The following is an 18151-nucleotide window of genomic DNA, read 5'->3' on the forward strand; positions in this document are numbered from 1 at the left end:
CTCTGATTTGGCTGTGAACTGATGCGAAGGAAAATAAAAACGACAATAGACCGTCCACTGCAAAGTCTCTTCCTTTAGAAAGGATGCAAATACACATGCTAGCTTTGCAGAGAGCAAAAATTACATGGAAATAGCAGCTACCATAAGCAGTCATTCTTAGCAATGCGTTTCTATAAAGAAACATATTGGGATGCTATATATAGATCAGATTGAAGCATTTGCCTTGGTATCTGTACATGTTGCGCCACATTTACCACCACTGTTACCTCTTAAATTATGTGGTCATTGTTACGGAGAGACTGTTAAAGCCCTTCTGTCGTAGCAACTTTTGGTGTGTACAATACAGTATTGTTAACTATAGCCACCATGCTGTACCCTAGATACTTGAGCTTGAAAGTGAAAGTGAAGTCGCTCAGTTGTGTCCGACTCTTTGCGACCCCATGGACTGTAGCCTACCAGGCTCTGTCCCTGGGATTCTCCAGGCAAGAATACTGGAGTGGATTGCCATTTCCTTCTCTAGGGGATCTTCCCGACACAGGGATCGAACCCGGGTCTCCTGCATTGTAGACAGACGCTTTACAGTCTGAGCCACCGGGGAAGTCATAATATACTTGAGCTTATTCATCTTATAACTGATAGTCTGTACTATCTAACCAACATCACCCCATTTCCCCTACCTCTCAGCCCCTGGCAACCACCACTCCATTCTCTGTTCCACTCCATTCCAAAATTCAATGTTTTCAGATTCCACATCCAAAAGATACCACAGAGTAGCAATCTAATTTATTAAGTCATCAGTGATTCTCTTTTTCTGGGACTCTCATGATAGGTAGATTCTTTTCACTTAATCCTTAAGTCACTTAAGTCCTGTGGGTTTTCTACATTCCTTTTTATTTTTTCTTTTGTTCCTCTGATTGGATAGTTTCAAACTGGATAGATCAATTTCTTCAACTTGGTGCAATCTATTGTTGAAGCTGTCTACTGAATTCTTCAGTTCAATTACCGTATTTAAAATTTTTTTTTTAATTGGAGGATAATTGCTTTATAATGTTGCATTGGTTTCTGCTGTACGACATCATCAGTCATAAATACATATATACCTCCTCCCTCTAGCGCCTCTGTCCCCTCTCCCATCCTACCCCTCTAGGTCATCACAGTCATTGTTATTTTAAGCTCCGTTCCATACTGAAGGATTTGCCATAGGTACAGTACAGCAGTAGAAGCCTGTGATGAGGGTGTGCAAGTGCACAGCTGGAGGAGCCGGCCCCCAGCACATGCACAGAAGTGGGTGGCCCACAGGGCTCTAGGCTGCTGTTGTGTACTTGTGTGGCCACAGAGGTCTGGGCTGGCTGCTGGTGTGGATCCTGAGCCCCAAGAAGGCAGTGGGAGGTGAGGAGCAGGGAGGGGCTCAGACGGCTGGTGTCCGCGAATGAGAATATCCGCGGGACAAAAACCAGTGACATCTACAGGGGGTCTGTGTCGGCTGTGCTGGCTCTTGGCTACTTCAGGGGGAAAGGTGCTGGGGTCTGAGAGCAGGTCACAGGGAGCCTCAGTCGTCCCCATCACGTGGCTGATGCTGCCAGCCCCTGCTGTTTCCTTGCTCCTCCCCGTCTCTATTCATCTCAGCTTTGCCAGCCTCTGGTTGGGTGAGACCCAAGTGGGTCCTTAGCTCAGTTTCCTGAAAGGCTGGGGAGGCTGGCTGCTCACCCCGTTCTCTCTTTCTTGGTGAGGAAAACTTCTTCCTACTTGGGGAGGCTCACCCTTGGCCCTGAGTAGTGCTGGCCTAGGGGATCAGAAAATCCCATGGACGGAGGAGCCTGGTAAGCTGCAGTCCATGGGGTTGCTGAGGGTTGGACACGACTGAGCGACTTCACTTTCACTTTTCACTTTCATGCATTGGAGAAAGAAATGGCAACCCACTCCAGTGTTCTTGCCTGGAGAATCCCAGGGACAGTGGAGCCTGGTAGACTGCCGTCTATGGGGTCACACAGAGTCGGACACGACTGAAGCGACTTAGCAGCAGCAGCAGGGGATCAGATGCTGCAGGCTAGCTTTTTGTGAGTTATTTTCCAGTGTTTTGTTCCACTGTGCTGCTGAAGTTTCTTCTTCTTAAAAAAAAAAAAAGTACTTATTTATTTGGCTGTGTCAGGTCTTAGCTGCAGTACGCGGGATCTTTGATCTTCACTGTGGCATGCGAAATCTAGTTCCCCAACCCGGGATCAAACCTGGGCCCCCTGCATTTGAGAGCATGGAGTCTTAGCCACTGGACCACCAGGGAAGTCCTTGCTGCAGTTGGACTCCTAAGCTCTCCCTGAGCTCTTTTTGATAGTGTATCATTGTCTAATTGTTGATCTTTGTGGGTGGTGGGGGCTGGGGTCTAATATGTCACCATCTTGGTCACATCACCCTAACATATATCACCACCCTGACTTTCACTGTAGCTAATTATTCTTAAAGTTACAACATCCGGTGCCCCAGCAGTGGGGAAAGCCTGTGAAGTCATCGGAACAACTCACCATCTGTACTGAGATAGAAACTAAGACTCAGGAGGATGAACTTTCCTAGGGTCATGATTTCACTTGCTGGTCACACTTAAGACTAGAGATCAGGCACCAGGGTAGAAAAAATTCACTTTCATCCTGCTTTTCCAGCTGGCTAGGTCTTGCTCAGATCCCAACCTAAATCACTCTGACTACAATTCAAGTTTACTTCCCTGATTGAAAGGGCAGTAAGAGTCTGCTTTTGAACCAAATCCTTTATCAGATTAGCAACACACGCACAGAACACAGCAAGCCAACGAGGGGGGTCCCTTGGAGTGTGCTGAGCGAACTCTCTAAATCTAGGGCGTTGGTGTGTAGCAGGTCAGACTGTTGATGCAAGGAGGTAGCTACACAAGTAGGAAGTATCTGGCAGGAAGGAGATGGGTAGATAACAATATTTATTTTCTAAAGAGCTACTGGATTGAATCATTAAAACTTGTATTTATAAAAAAAAAATTGCTTTCTATTTTCAGGCTTGTCCCTAGGGCTTTCTGAATTTTATGGCTCCCTCCTTTTCACCCACACAGTCACTACTCAGTCATTTCAGCAAGAGAGCAGGGAAGCTTTGAGGAGAACAGAAAATAGTTGACATATCTGGGGTATGTACTATGTTTTCTTCTATACAGTCTGCCAGGAATTCAGTTTGTTCTCAAGTGACACCACCCGTCCACCCCAAGCCGGACAACAATAGGAGAATGACAATAGAGGCATGACCATTCTGTTTCTCTAAGTTTTCCTCACATCTACACAGCACTCACATAACACAGGAGAAAAGCAACTCCATGTTGAAACTGAGTGACTGGTAAAAAGGACTCTACATTTTGTTTAAAATAAGACAGGCTTAAGTGTATATTGAATTTGCCTATGTCCCGTATTCTGCATGTCTGATGCTTTTGTCCAGAAGCATTTGTATGTTTCATTCTAGCCTCCCCCGTGACACCATGTGCCCCTTTAATATGGGACCTGAATTTCCTACATACCCTGTCCTCTTCCCGTTGTACCAAATGGAAGAAGTAAGTGTTTGATAAATGATGCAAAATTACTGGCAAGCAATTTTGCTGTTCTGGTGATTTATGACTAAATCAAGAGAGGGAGAAATATGGTCATTTCTAATCCATACACTTCGTTAAAATCCAGCTGGATAGCCAAGTATAACTACAAGTTTCTCTGTTCTGCTCAGCTCCAGTATCCCTTCTCACTCTTCACAAAAATTTCTGTATTCACAAATGACCCTCTACCTCTGCAGGTAACCAAGAGGCATTAAGTGATGATTATCTAACTTATTCTTTTTTGCAACCGCTCCTGTACTCAGCAGAACACCCCTGCCATTTAAAGCAACAGGTCTAGCCTACTGCTGATGGCTTCTTAGCAAATAATCCCAGGTCAATGCAATAAGACCTTGCTTCAATTTACTTCCCCAGTCAGACAGTCTTGTAGGGGGTAAACCCTCATCTTCCTTCATTGCCCTCTCCAGAAAGCTTGTTTCTTTTATGCTACATACAAGGTATAAAACTTTCAGGTTCAACAGTACTAAGACAAAGAAGTCTGGTCTCCTGTCAAATACCCAGGGCTGGGCTATCTTCAAGTCAGAGTATACAGCAGACAAATGATCAATCAGCCTCATGAGGGCAGGGGAGGGGGCTTGTGGGCTTTCTCCATGACTTAGCCATGTCTGGCCCACAGAAGGCATTCAATAATCATTAATTGCTTGAGTGAATACATGCAGTGAAAGATAAAGTACTGAATCAAGGAACTACAGGAACCAAGTCAGGGTTACTGGACCAGTTTTAGAAATATCAGGATTCTTGGAAAGAGGAACCACAGGATTGCAGGAGATACAATTACAAGACAGGGATAACTCTCCAAAACCCTTAGAGAGGAGGATATTTATAAGAGCACATTTTGCTCTTAAATGAAATGTTGAAAAAGAAAATCCCTGGTAAGAAGTTAAATGTTAACTGGAGCTCTGAATTATACGGGCACACCTCATTTTACTATGCATTGCTTTATTGCTCTTTGCAGATACTGCTTTTCTCTCTCTCTCTCTCTCTTTTTTTTTTTTTACAAGTTGAAGGTTGGTGGCTACCCTCATCAGGCAAGGCCATTTTTCCAACCATTTCCTCACTTTGTGTCTGTGTCACATTTTTGTGCTTCTTGCAACATTTCAAACTTTCTTCTTATTATATGTGTTATGATGATCTCTGGCCAGTGATTTTTATGTTACTATTGCAAAAAGATTATAACTTGCTAAAGGCTCTAATACTAGCTAGGATTTTTTCTTTTAAGCAATAAAGTACTTTTTAATTTAAAGTATATACACTCTTAAAGACATAATGCTTTTATACAATAGACTATAATATGGTATAAACATAACTTTTATACACATTAGGAAGTCAAAAAATTCCTGTGACTTGTCTTTTTGCAATACTGCTTCATCGCAGTGGTCTGGAACCAAAGCTGCAATACCTCTGAGGTGTACATCTACTAGTAACGCCTGGGATTTACTTCTGGTCTACTTTATGCCAATACAGTTCACAAACATTAGCTTGATCACTGCAACAAGCCTTCAAGGAAGCCATTAATCTTATTTTCAGATACAGAAACTGCATGCAGAAGGTTACATCGCCTCGTCAAACTAAGCCAACCAGCTAAAGCTCACCTTCTGGGATTCCAACTTGATTCTAAGTCTCACTTCTTTCCCCTCCCCACAACAGTGCCTCACGCCAAACAAATAACATGGCAAAACACCTGCCTAGACTGACCTATGTTGAAAAAATTTGTTAAATTGTGGTTAAAAAAACCACAATATAAAATTGACTCTAACCACTTTTAAATGCACAGTTAAGTAGTATTAGCTATATTCATGTTGTATAACATCTCTAAAACTTTATCTTACAATACTGACGCTCAACAACTCCCCATTTCCCCGTCCCTAAGCCTCCAGCAAGCGCCATTCTATTTCTGTTTCGATGTGTTTACTGTTGGGACCTCCTTAAGTGGGACCATACAGTATTTGTACTTTTGTGACTGGCTTCTGTCACTTAGCATAATGTTCTCAAGACTCATTCATACTGGGGAATGTGACAGGATTTCCTTATAAGGCTGAATAACATTCCACTGTATGTACATAACGCATTTTCTTTAACCATTTTCTATCTATGGATATTGGGTTGCTTCCACCTCTTGACTATTACATGGCTTCAGTTACTTCTTTCAATTGTTTGGGGGTGTATACACCAAAGTCGACTGCTGGATCATATGCTGGTTCTATTTTTAGTTTTTGGAGGAACCTCCATACTGTTTTCCATAGTGGCTGCACTGGCAGTGTGCAAAGGGAGACAGATTTGCTTTTCAATAAAATGTCAGTTTTAGAATCAAACTGGCCCAATAGCTCTGTCTGCAGTATCAAGTAGTGATTAAATACTTAAAAATTTAACTCAACAAAAACTCTGGACCTAAAACCTTAGTTTCTATAATTAAATCCCAGTACTATTTAAATGTATATTAAAGCTTTATAAATGGGGATCATTATCCCATTATAAGAAGAATCAGCTTAGCAGTCATTTTCGAAGAGACTACAACAAAGGAAATAACAAAGCCAGGGCTGAGCCAGCAACAAAGGTATTAGTAGAAGCAGACCTGCTTCCTGAAAATAAGCATAAGCAAGTACCTAAGTTGCACCCTTACCCTTGTTTTGGCATCAATTTTAGCTCCTCGATCAAGCAATAGTTTTACCATGTTGGCATTTCCTCTTTTTGATGCAACATGTAGAGGAGTGATGTCATTCTGTGGAAGAACAGAAACAGAAAGTACGGTGTTATTATTTTGAGTTCAAGCAAAACATTTCTTCCCAGCCTTCTCCAACATCTCACATTTCTCTTATTTATTTATTTATTTTTTTTAATATCCATTGTGAACAGAATGCTTCCCAACATCTTTGTCTGATGGTAATTTTACTCAGAATGAGACCCCCCCAAAGGGATGAATTTTAAGGGACACTCTCAGTGGGGGTAGGGCCCAAGTTTATTTCATTTGTTTGATGGGATGGTTATTGTTTTTGTTCTAACATCCTGTGCCTTTAAGTCAATGTGTTTTCCTGTAAATGTGAATGATGCATGCTGGCTACTGAATGGTTGACTAAATGGTGGATTAGTCATCTGAGATGCAGTGAAAGGGGTGTCATGTTACTCAGAACCAGCTCTAGGTCATCTGAGTGCAAGCTGTCAAGGAGAGACGAGAGTAACTCAAACTGGGAAATTTGTCAGTGTCCTACATGGTCACAGGGCTTCCCATGCACAATGGGCTTAAAAGTGTTCACAGGCACTTATTAGCAATTTCACAGAAAACTACTATGTTGATTAAAACAAACAAACAAACAAAAAAACTACTGTTGAGGACAGATGTATTGTCAGGACAATCTGACATTCCAATCACGATCCCCTGGGTACCACAGTTTTCCTCCATGTATCGACAGGTTCTGTGACTGTTTCCAGACTGTCAAGGAAATATGTGTACACAGTGAAAACATTCTCTATTTTGGCTCCTTCTTCTTGATTGGCAACAATATGGGTTTAAGGTCTGTAATTCACAGAAGTCAATTACATGATAAATGAACTAGGCTCATAAGTATTTACATTCCTGTCATGTGATAGCAAATACAAAATAATAGCTACGAGGTATTGATTCATTTCCTATGAATTATGCAGTGTTAAACTTTTTACTATCTCAATGAGTTTTCATAATCCTCACAATATCACATATAATCTGAATCACAATGTCCATTCTACAGATTAGAAACAGCTAGCAAAACCAGGATCCAAATTAAAAGATGACTCAAACTAATGGGCTTCCCTGGAGGCTCAGATGGTAAAAAATCTGCCTGCAATGCAGGAGACTCAGGTTCAATTCATGCTTTTGAAAAAAAGATCTCATAGTGAAAATTTTCAAAAAGACCAAAGTTTGAGAGAAAGCCACAGTGAGCTCAATGTACTCAACACTCTGGCTCAATAATCATCAAACATTTGCCAATATTATTCCTTTTATATTCTCTACTATATTTTTCTGACTGAAGGAGTTGGAGAGTAGAAAGAAAATCCTGTGCATCATATTATTTCACCCACAAATACCATACCATAATTTAATTATCTTGAATAGATAAGGATATTTATGAACAACTAATCACAATATCATTATACATAAGTACAAATAACTCCTTCAAAACACCAAGATCTCTTCAATGTTTAAATCATCTCAGTAGAGTTGTTCAAATAGAAGATACACATCTTGGGACTTCCCTGGCAGTCCAGTGGTTAGGACTCTGTGCTTCCGCTGCAGGGGGTGCAGGTTGGATCCCTGTTTGGGGAACTAAGATCCTGCAAGCTGTGTGGCCAAATTTTTTTTTCAAAAAGTAAAAAGAAAATCCAAAAGAACCTTTGGATATTAGAAGAAGAGGGCTTGCGAGATGTGTGGACATGGATCAATACAGAAACATCGACTGTTTAAACAAAAAGAAGATCCACAAGTTGCATTAGGTTGAAATATACCTTAAGTTTCTTTGAATCTCCACAGGTGCCCTACTCCACTTTTGATTTTCCATGCCCAGGTATTTTCTGGAAAAACTGGGTGGTTTACTGTGTAGAGTTTTCTACATTTTAGATTTGGTTGGCTGACTGCATCCTTATGGAGTGTTATCACTTTTTTTTTTTTTTTTGTATTTTCTATGAACTTTCCTAGTTAAATACTTTATAACACTATACATTCTCACATCTGAACAATTCTTTATCTCATTTTTCTTAGGTGCTATTGCATAAATCAGTTCCATAATAATTAGTTCATTAAATCAAAGAAGGAGAAAGAGATCTGAATAAACCAAATGTGGCTTAGTAATGTTGGCGGGGAGTGGACAGGCCTAATATTGCTCTAGACCAAGTGGTAGACACACTTTTTCTGCAAAGGGCCGGATATCAAATGTTTCTGGCTGTGCAGGTCATACCACTTGTACTGCAATTTGTCAGTGTTGCCTTTGGAGTGATAAAGCTGCCCCATGCAATAGGCACAGAAACGGGAGTGACTGTGTTCCAATAAAACTTTATTTATAAAACAGCTGGCAAGCTGGATTTGGCCTGTAGGCAGTAGTTGGTTGACCTGTGCTCTAGACTCATCAGCTTGTGGTTGAAGGTTTCAATGGTGTGCAACAGGTGACAAGTGTTAGTCACTCAGTTGTATCTGACTGTGACCCCATGGACTGTAGCCTGCTGGCTCCTCTGTCCATGGAATTCTCCAGGCAAGAATACTGGAATGGGTAGCCATTCCCTTCCCCAGGGGCTCTTTCCGATCCAGGGATTGAATCCAGACAAAGGAAGTAAAACTATATAGGCTGTGCCTTGTGTATACTTTGGCACTCTTTGGTGCAGCTGATTTGGGGTATGAATGAAGTTGGCAGAAAGAAGCTTCCTGATGACTTTTTTGATGGTCTTACTTGTCTCTAGCAGAGACATTACTTTGCCAACAAAGGTCCGTCTAGTCAAGGCTATGGTTTTTCCAGTGGTCATGTATGGATGTGAGAGTTGGACTGTGAAGAAGGCTGAGCGCTGAAGAATTGATGCTTTTGAACTGTGGTGTTGGAGAAGACTCTTGAGAGTCCCTTGGACTGCAAGGAGATCCAACCAGTCCATTCTAAAGGAAATCAGTCCTGGGTGTTCATTGGAAGGACAGATGTTGAAGCTGAAACTCCAGTACTTTGACCACCTCATGCAAAGAGTTGACTCACTGGAAAAGACCCTGATGCTGGGAGGGATTGGGGGCAGGAGGAGGAGGGGACAACAGAAGATGAGATGGCTGGATGGTATCACCGATTTGATGGACATGAGTTTGAGTAAACTCCGGGAGTTGGTGATGGACAGGGAGGCCTGGCGTGCTGTGATTCATAGGGTCACAAAGAGTTGGACATGACTGAGCAACTGAACTGAACTGAACTTGTCTCTGTTGTCTGAGTACAAGTATATAAATGAATCAAGCAGCACGGAGGAGGAATTCTAGGCCTGAGACAGGAAATGGAACATCAGGTTAGGTCTATAGGAAACAGGAGAGCTTACTGAGCTCAAAGTGAGATATGACACGAAGACCTCATCACTCCCCAGCACGAGTCAGGGCTGACATGCTATTTCCCTTTAAAAATGTGTCCTTGCCTGGTGGAGAAGGACTTAATTAACCTTTATCACAAGTAGGCTAATTTTAGTGAGAGGAAGAGCTCTATTTCTAATTTTGCTCTCTTCCATATTCATGGACTCTCTCTTATGGTGATGTGTAGATGTCAAAAGGGTGCCTTGAAATTCAAACTCCCACTTTTTTCTACACCTCTCTGACCCCTCCTAGGGGAATACTTTATATTTCTATAGCACTTAGAAAGTGTTCTAAATTACTTATGTAATTTCATTTTACCTTCACAACCATCTATTGAAGTAAGATACATATAATTAATCCCATTTGATAAATAAACTGAGGAATAGATCTGGTGGGTAATCTGCATATTAAGAGACAGCTAATGAGAGGCAGAATCAGAATTCAGTTTTCTAGACCCTCAGAGGTGGGGTGTGTGAGTGTGTGTATTTTCAGTCAGAGATCATAATAGCTTTGCTTAAAGACTATGTTTCTCAACTCTGTCCAGTGAAGCTTCTAAAAGAAACGTATACTTTTGTACTCCTGAGTCAGGCAGTGACCTCTTCTGTCAAATAGGAACAAGTCAAAATGAGAGTGGGACCTTTGAACAGTCAATAGGATGTTTCTATTTAGGTTCCTCAGTTAACCAATAAAGATTTTTTATGTCCTACTAGGCACCAGGCCCAGTGTTGCATTTCCATTACACAAGGGAACCACAAAATTATGCAATCCCAACAAATCAGGAGTCCAACGATATGAGAGATAAAAAGGCTTGTTTAGGAGACCTCACTAGTGGCTCAGGAAATGTGAACAATATGCCTGCTTTCTGGGATGCAGGCTGCCTGTATGTATGAGGAACCTTCAAATCTACCACTGAGGCAGGAGACAGAGGAGCCCCACACGGAGCAGCTGGAGTCTGTCTCCTGTGGACAGACACTCCAAGATGAAGATAATAGCAGGCGGGAGGAGGAGCTGAGCCCTGTCCGGATAAAAGATAAGAGACCACATATTCCTCATTCTTGAGATCAAGGAAACCTTCCCAACTACACATGCACAGAAAGGCTCCTTGGGGGTCAAAAGGGAAGGGCTACCACCCCATAGTAGGCAATGTCAACCTTCCCACATTCCTCTTCACTAGAGTCCACCTTGGCTAAGAGAGGCATGTACACACAGGGGAGGACCCTGACTTAAACCCAATATGGACTCAGAGCCAGGTAAAGCAAGAAGACTGGGTAGAGGAACCCCAGAAGAAATGCCCCAGAAAAGTGATCTAAACTACCATAAAAAGGTGCAACACTTTCTGAATTCACCCGTGAGTCTATTCACACGTACTCTTTTTTCCTTCTAATAAACACTTATTTAGGTGCCTCCCTGGTGGCTCAGATGGTAAAGAATATGCCTGCAATGCAGGTGACTCGAGTTCAACCCCTGGGTTAGGAAGATCCCTTGGAAAAGGAAATGGCAACCCACTCTAATATTATTGCCTGGGAAATCCCATGGACAGAGGGGCCTGGTGGGCTACAGTCCATGGGGTCACAAATGGTCAGACACAACTTAGCAACTAAACCACCACCACTTACTTGTTTCACCACTTTCTCTTTGTGGAAATTCATTTCTACAAAGACAACGGGCCAGTGCCTTGTCACTGGCTATTGGTCATCATGATCTGGGGACTAGGATTCAGCACTCTCACTGCTGCGGCCTGACTTCAATCTCTGACCAGGAAACTGAAATCCTACTTCATGCTGCTGAATACTAAGGCCACTTTAGATCACAACCACAGACACAAGGCCAAGGTTAGTTGCCAATGTAGAAAAGGCATGGATCCTGAGACAGCCCCAGGTCTGAGGCCTAGACACATGACCTAAGAGTGAAGCAGACCCAGAATGAAAGACCCCTCATCCCCACATGAACCTAGCCTAGTGTTAAGAAGCAGCTGTGGTCAACTCCTGAGGTGGCACAGGAGCTTGGTCAGAGTTGAATTCTGTGCTACAAGTGTGCAGGGAGAGCTGAGTGCAGAGCACACCAACAAAGGAAAATCTCTGACTTGCTGGCCCCACTTCAGCATAAGGTGATGCAGTCCCCTCGAGTGGGAGGTGAAGCCTGTGGTGCAGACAAAATGTAATCTGGATCAACTCTGGACTCAACTGGTTTGTCTGTCCACATCTACAGCCTGATGGAAGAAGAAGCATGCCTGTTTCCAGGTATGGATATTTCCCTCAGTGTCTGCAAAGCGTCTACATTCTATCCAGCAGAACAGATGAACAACATGCATCAGAAGTTAAGGAGTTTCTGTCAAATGGAAACACTCAAGAAGAAGACCACACTATCAAAAATGAAGCATTCCCAACCTGAGGGTCCACTGACAGATGAATGGATAAAGAAGATGTGGTACATATATACAATGGAATACCAATAAAGTATATTAACTCATACATGCGGAATTTAGAAAGACAGTAATGATGACCCTATATGCAAGACAGCAAAAGAGACGCAGGTGTAAGGAACAGACTTTTGGACTATGTGGGAGAAGGAGAGGGTGGGATGATACGAGAGAAGAGCACTGAAACATGTACATTACCATATGTAAAATAGATGACCAGGGCAAGTTCAATGCCTGAAGCAGGGCACTCAGAGCTGGTGCTCTGGGACAATCCAGAGGGATGGGGTGGGGAGGGAGGTGGGAGGGGGTTCAGGATGGAGGGACCCATGTGCACCTGTGGCTGATGCGTGTCAATGTGTGATGAAAACCACAACATTGTAATTAACCTCCAATTAAAATAAAATAATCTAAAAAAAGAAGATGTGGTACATATATACAATGGAATACTACTCAGCCATAAAAAATAAAACAATGCCATTTCTAGCAACATGGATGGTTATCATACTAAGTGAAGATTATCATACTAGGAGATTATCATACTAAGTGAAGTAAGTCAGGCAGAGAAAAACAAATACCACATGATTATCATTTATATGTGAAATCTAAAAAATGATACAAACAAACTTGTTTAAAACTGAAAACAGGCTCACAGACTTCAAAAAAAACTTGAAGTTATTAAAAGGGAAAGGCAAAGGATGGGATAAATTAGGAGTCTGGGGTTAACATATACACACTACTATATATAAAATAGAAAATAAAGAAGAACCTACTGCATAGCACAGGGAACTCTGCTCAATATTCTGTAATAACCAATATGGGAAAAGAATCTAAGAAAGAATGGATATATGTAAATCTGAATCACTTTGCTGTACACCTGAAACTAACACAATATTATAAATCAACTACACTCCAATATAAAATAAAAATAAAATTAAAAAGAAATGAAGCATTCCTTTGACGGACTTATCAGTAAATTACACAGCTGCGGGGAGAATCAGTGAACTGAAAGAAAGATGCACTGGTATGAACGATCCAAAGTGAAACACAAAGGAAAAAAGAATTGGAAGAAGGAATGGAAAGAGCTATGGGATGATATAAGACAGCTGACTGGAATCACATAAGGAGAAGAGAGAAAATAAAGCTGAAGAAATACCTGAAGAGATCATGGTCAGGAATTATCTCAAAGCAATGAAATACATTAAACCACACCTTTATGGATTTATATTCTCATTTGTATAATGGATATAATACCTCCAGTGCCTCCATTACAGAACTGCCAAGGGGACAAATGAGGTAATTGACATGGAAAGGAAAAGGGAAACTCACTGGTATTTCATATCTCTTATCTCATTTAACTCCCACAAAAACCTTAATAAGAGGTACTAATACTTTTTTCTTTATGTTACAGATGAGGAGACTAAAACCCAAACAAATCAAAATAACTTGTCAAAAGGTCACAAAGCTGCAGTAATCTGACTCCTAAGTTCATGATTCCCTTGCTAGACTAGACCATGCCACCCCTGAACTTCTAAGCAGCTGCAAACACAACTAATTCTTACTATCAGTGCTTTTCTGGAGTACCTCACAGTGTACTAAGAGATGGAGTGTATTGTGGTCAGGATATTCAGGAGCTGAGAGCTAATATTCTATAGCCAGACTGCTTAGATTCATATCCCAGGCCTGCTCCATACCAGCTGCATAAGCTTAGGAAAGTGTATTTAATTTTTCTGTATCTGCAAAATTAGGTAATGATAGTATTGATATCTATACTATAGAATCATCATGAGCATTAAGTTAGTTAATAAGCACAGTCTTAAGAATGGTGCTTGGCATTTATTAAACACAAGTGTCACCTATTACATTATCATAGAGACATTTAAAAATACATGAGATGACTGCATCTCACAAAGACATTATGAAATAGTTTGGGTAGAAAAGACATGCAGACCTGAACCTATTGGTGAACTCTGCTGCTGCTGCTAAGTCGCTCCAGTCGTGTCCGACTCTGTGCGACCCCACAGATGGCAGCCCGCCAGGCTCCGCCATCCCTGGGATTCTCCAGGCAAGAACACTGGAGTGGGCTGCCATTTCAGGAAGGTGCTAAAACCAGCAGTTCTTAGGATGGATGCAAAAGTGTTACAGAAGTGTGGGCTAAATCTGTGAAACTTTAGAAGGCCTGTGGCTGAGCTCAGCAGCGAAAGAGAGGCAGGGGTGTCGTAGCTGATAGAGACACATGTAGCATTTAACTTGATATGTGATAGGACCCAGTGGAAACATGTGAGTGCCATATTGAAAAACAGGGACCTGCACAAAACAGCTACCTCTGCTGGGAAACGGTGGAATTGCTGGCTTATCTCTTCTCGCCTCAATTCTCACTGCAAAACCAAGCTGAATAGGAGCCAAGTTCCTTTACAAAATAGTCATCAAAGCAACATCGTTTCTGCAACTCCCCAAAGTGAATTCAGCTCCATTTGTTATGTTACTATGTTATTTGCTATGCTGTAATAAACAGCAGACTTTTCATTTCATTTAAATATATAAAGGGCAGTTGATTACTAATCTCCTCCAACCTCTCCCCTTTCTCTCTTTTTCTTGAAAAAATGTCAGGGGTGGTTACCACTGAGTGACAGAATAAGTGGATGGTATCAATCAAAGTTTTCTACATAGTTAGAGATGATGATTCTTTTAGTTTAGCTCCTTGATATGGTTGAAATTGAAAACAAATTATAAATTAATTAAATGTTGAGAGGGAATCTGATACCTTCTTCTAACTCTTCCCATTTATATTAAATTTCACCTCTAAGTTATTACTAGGTTTAAAAATTTCAAAGAACAAACAAAATTTCAGAATATGAAGACTTCAATGTGCTAATGACTTGTATTTAAAACACACATTTTAAGATTTGTATGTTTTCTCATTCTATTCTCTTGTACTTCATCCTTATTCCTTAGTGTAAACAGCAACAAGAAAATGATGAGTTAATGAATCACAGAGAAAGCACCAGAAAGACATTTAAGCAAGGCTTGCCAGCACCCTTTTTTGTCCCATAGATGCCTATCTTTTGAAAAGTCTTTTAGCTTCTGAGAGAAGCAGTTGAAGAACAGCACGTGCCACCCCCAAGTAGGCCTCTTTGACTTAAGGATTGTATTGAACTCTCTGTTCTGCTCTTCTCTAAAAACGGGGCACACATTTCCCTTTGTAAAGGTGTCTCCTCTCCCTTTCCAGGAAGAAGAGAATGCCTCTTAATCAACAGAGACAATCTGAGTTTAATCTTCCTAACAGAGCTTACTAAACTATTCTTCCTTCTCAGTAGAACTCCAGGTACCCAATACCCTGCATATATTTACCTTCCCACAATTTACCACCCCTAGAACACAAGCTCCCTTTCCTTTATCTTGTCACTTTCCCACAACTTTATTGCTGCTAAGTTGCTTCAGTTGTGTCCGACTCTGTGCGACCCCATAGACAGCAGCCCACCAGGCTCCCCCGTCCCTGGGATTCTCCAGGCAAGAACACTGGAGTGGGCTGCCATTTCCTTCTCCAATGCTTTATTACTCACTGTTAAAAATGTCATATAAGCCTCCAGAGTTTAATTGCCCCCTTTGGGCCTTCACTTCTTTTCTATGAAGGCTTCTATTAACATACATAACCTTCATCTGGTTCATCTGTCTTTTGTCCATTTAATTTGCAGAACCCCAGAAACTAAACCTAGGAGGGCAGAGGAAAATATTTTTCTCCTTCCTCTCTAAGATGACATCTACTAATCTCCAGGCACAGAACAGGTACTCAATGCATGTTTGATAAGTGATAGATTTTGATACAATGTTGGAAAAAAATACAGAATTGAATTTGTTCCTTTTAATTTCCTTGAGATACAAAAATACTTTTTGGTAAAATTTTGTAAGGGAACAAATTTTGTCACCCCAAAATGTGTCTCTTTGGCATGCAGATTTCTTTCAAGCTGCAAACAATCAAGGCCCAGGAAGAACCTTTGACCTTCCCCCTAACTGTCTAAAATAAATTATATAGAGGGACTTCCCCGGTGGTGCTGTGACTGAGACCCCAGGCTCCCAGTGCAGGCGGTCCTGGTTCTAGATCCCATATGCCTCAACTAAAGATCCTGTGCGCTGCAACCTAGACCCTGTAGCCAAATAAATAATCAATAATTTTTTTTTAAAAGAAGAATTTAGATAGAGGGCCTATTCCTTGATAGAGCTATCAATAGATATTTGAAAAGAATATGGGTTAGATGTGGTACGGGGATACCAAGCCACAAGAGAAGACTCTACACATGGACATCACCGGTTGGTCAATACCGAAATCAGATTGATTATATTCTTTGTGCCAAAGATGGAGAAGCTCTATACAGTCAGCAAAAACAAGACCAGGAGCTGACTGTGGCTCAGACCATGAACTCCTTATTGCCAAAATCAGACTTAGATTGAATAAAGTAGGGAAAACCACTAGACCATTCAGGTATGACCTAAATCAAATCCCTTACAATTATACAGTGGAAGTGATGAATAGATTCAAGGGATTAGATCTGATAGACAGAGGGCCTGAAGAACTATGGACGGAGGTTCCTGACATTGTACAGGAGGCAGGGATCAAGATCAACCCCAAGAAAAAGAATTGCAAAAAGGCAAAATGGTTGTCCAAGGAGGACTTACAAATAGCTGTAAAGAGAAGTGAAAGGCAAAGGAGAAAAGGAAAGATATACCAATTTGAATGCAGAGTTCCAAAGAATAGCAAGGAGAGATAAGAAAGTCTTCTTCAGTGATCAATGTAAAGAAATAGAGGAAAACAATAGAATGGGAAAGACTAGAGATCTTTTCAAGAAAATTAGGAACACCAAGGGAACATTTCATGCAAATATGGGCACAATAAAGGAAAGAAATGGAACGGACCTAACAGACGCAGAAGATATTAAGGTGGCAAGATGAGGTGGCAAGAATACACAGAACTATACAAAAAAGATCTTCATGACCCAGATAATCATGATAGTGTGATCACTCACCTAGAGCCAGATATCCTGGAATACAAAGTCAAGTGGGCCTTAGAAAGCATCATTATGAACAAAGCTAGTGGACGTGATGGAATTGCAGATCAAATCCTAAAAGATGATGCTGTGAAAGTGCTGCACTCAATATGCCAGCAAATATGGAAAACTCAGCAGTGGCCACAGGACTGGAAAAGGTCAGTTTTTATTACAATCCCAAAGAAAGGCAATGCCAAAGAATGCTCAAACTACCACACAATTGCACTCATCTCAGATGCTAGCAAAGTAATGCTCAAAATTGTCCAAGCCAGGCTTCAATAGTCCATGAACTGTGAACTTCCAGATGTTCAAGCTGTTTAGAAAAGGCAGAGGAATCAGAGATCAAATTGCCTACATCTGCTGAATCATTGAAAAAGAAAGAATGTTCCAGAAAAAATCTACTTCTGCTTTATTGACTATGCCAAAGACTTGACTGTGTGGATCACCACAAAATGTGGAAAATTCTTAAACAGATGGGAATACCAGACCACCTGACCTGCCTCCTGAGAAGTCTGTATGCAGGTCAGGTAGCAACAGTTAGAACTGGACATGGAACAACAGACTGGTTCCAAAAAGGAAAAGGAGTACGTCAAGGCTGTATATTGTCACTCTGCTTATTTAACTTATATGCAGAGTACATCATGAGAAACGCTGGGCTAGAGGAAGCACAAGCTGGAATCAAGATTGCTGGGAGAAATATCAATAACCTCAGATATGCAGATGACACCACCCTTATGGCAGAAAGTGAAGAAGAACTGAAGAGCCTCTTGATGAAAGTGAAAAAGGAGAGTGAAAAAGTTGGCTTAAAGCTCAACATTCAGAAAACTAAGATCATGGCATCTGGTCCCATCACTTCATGGCAAATAGATGGGGAAGCAATGGAAACAGTGAGAGACTTTATATTTTGGGGCTCCAAAAACATTGCAGATGGTGACTGCAGCCATGAAATTAAAAGACGCTTGCTCCTTGGAAGAAAAGTAATGACCAACCTAGAAAGCATATTAAAAAGCAGAGACATTACTTTACCAACA

General features: G+C 41.2%; 1 protein-coding gene across 5 annotated transcripts in view; it reads right to left on the reverse strand.

Annotated features, from left to right (window-relative positions):
- Nucleotides 1-18151, reverse strand: part of ANK3 (ankyrin 3) — a 373791-nt gene that overhangs the window by 194387 nt on the left and 161253 nt on the right. For all 5 annotated transcript variants that reach the window (XM_045165538.1, XM_044942122.2, XM_044942121.2 and 2 more), the window contains exon 8: nucleotides 6228-6326. In XM_045165538.1, the coding sequence (XP_045021473.1) occupies nucleotides 6228-6326 (99 nt within the window). The remainder of the gene's footprint in view (nucleotides 1-6227; nucleotides 6327-18151) is intronic.

The sequence above is a fragment of the Bubalus bubalis genome, chromosome 4 (assembly GCF_019923935.1).
Source record: "Bubalus bubalis isolate 160015118507 breed Murrah chromosome 4, NDDB_SH_1, whole genome shotgun sequence".
NCBI classification, from domain to species: domain Eukaryota; kingdom Metazoa; phylum Chordata; class Mammalia; order Artiodactyla; family Bovidae; genus Bubalus; species Bubalus bubalis.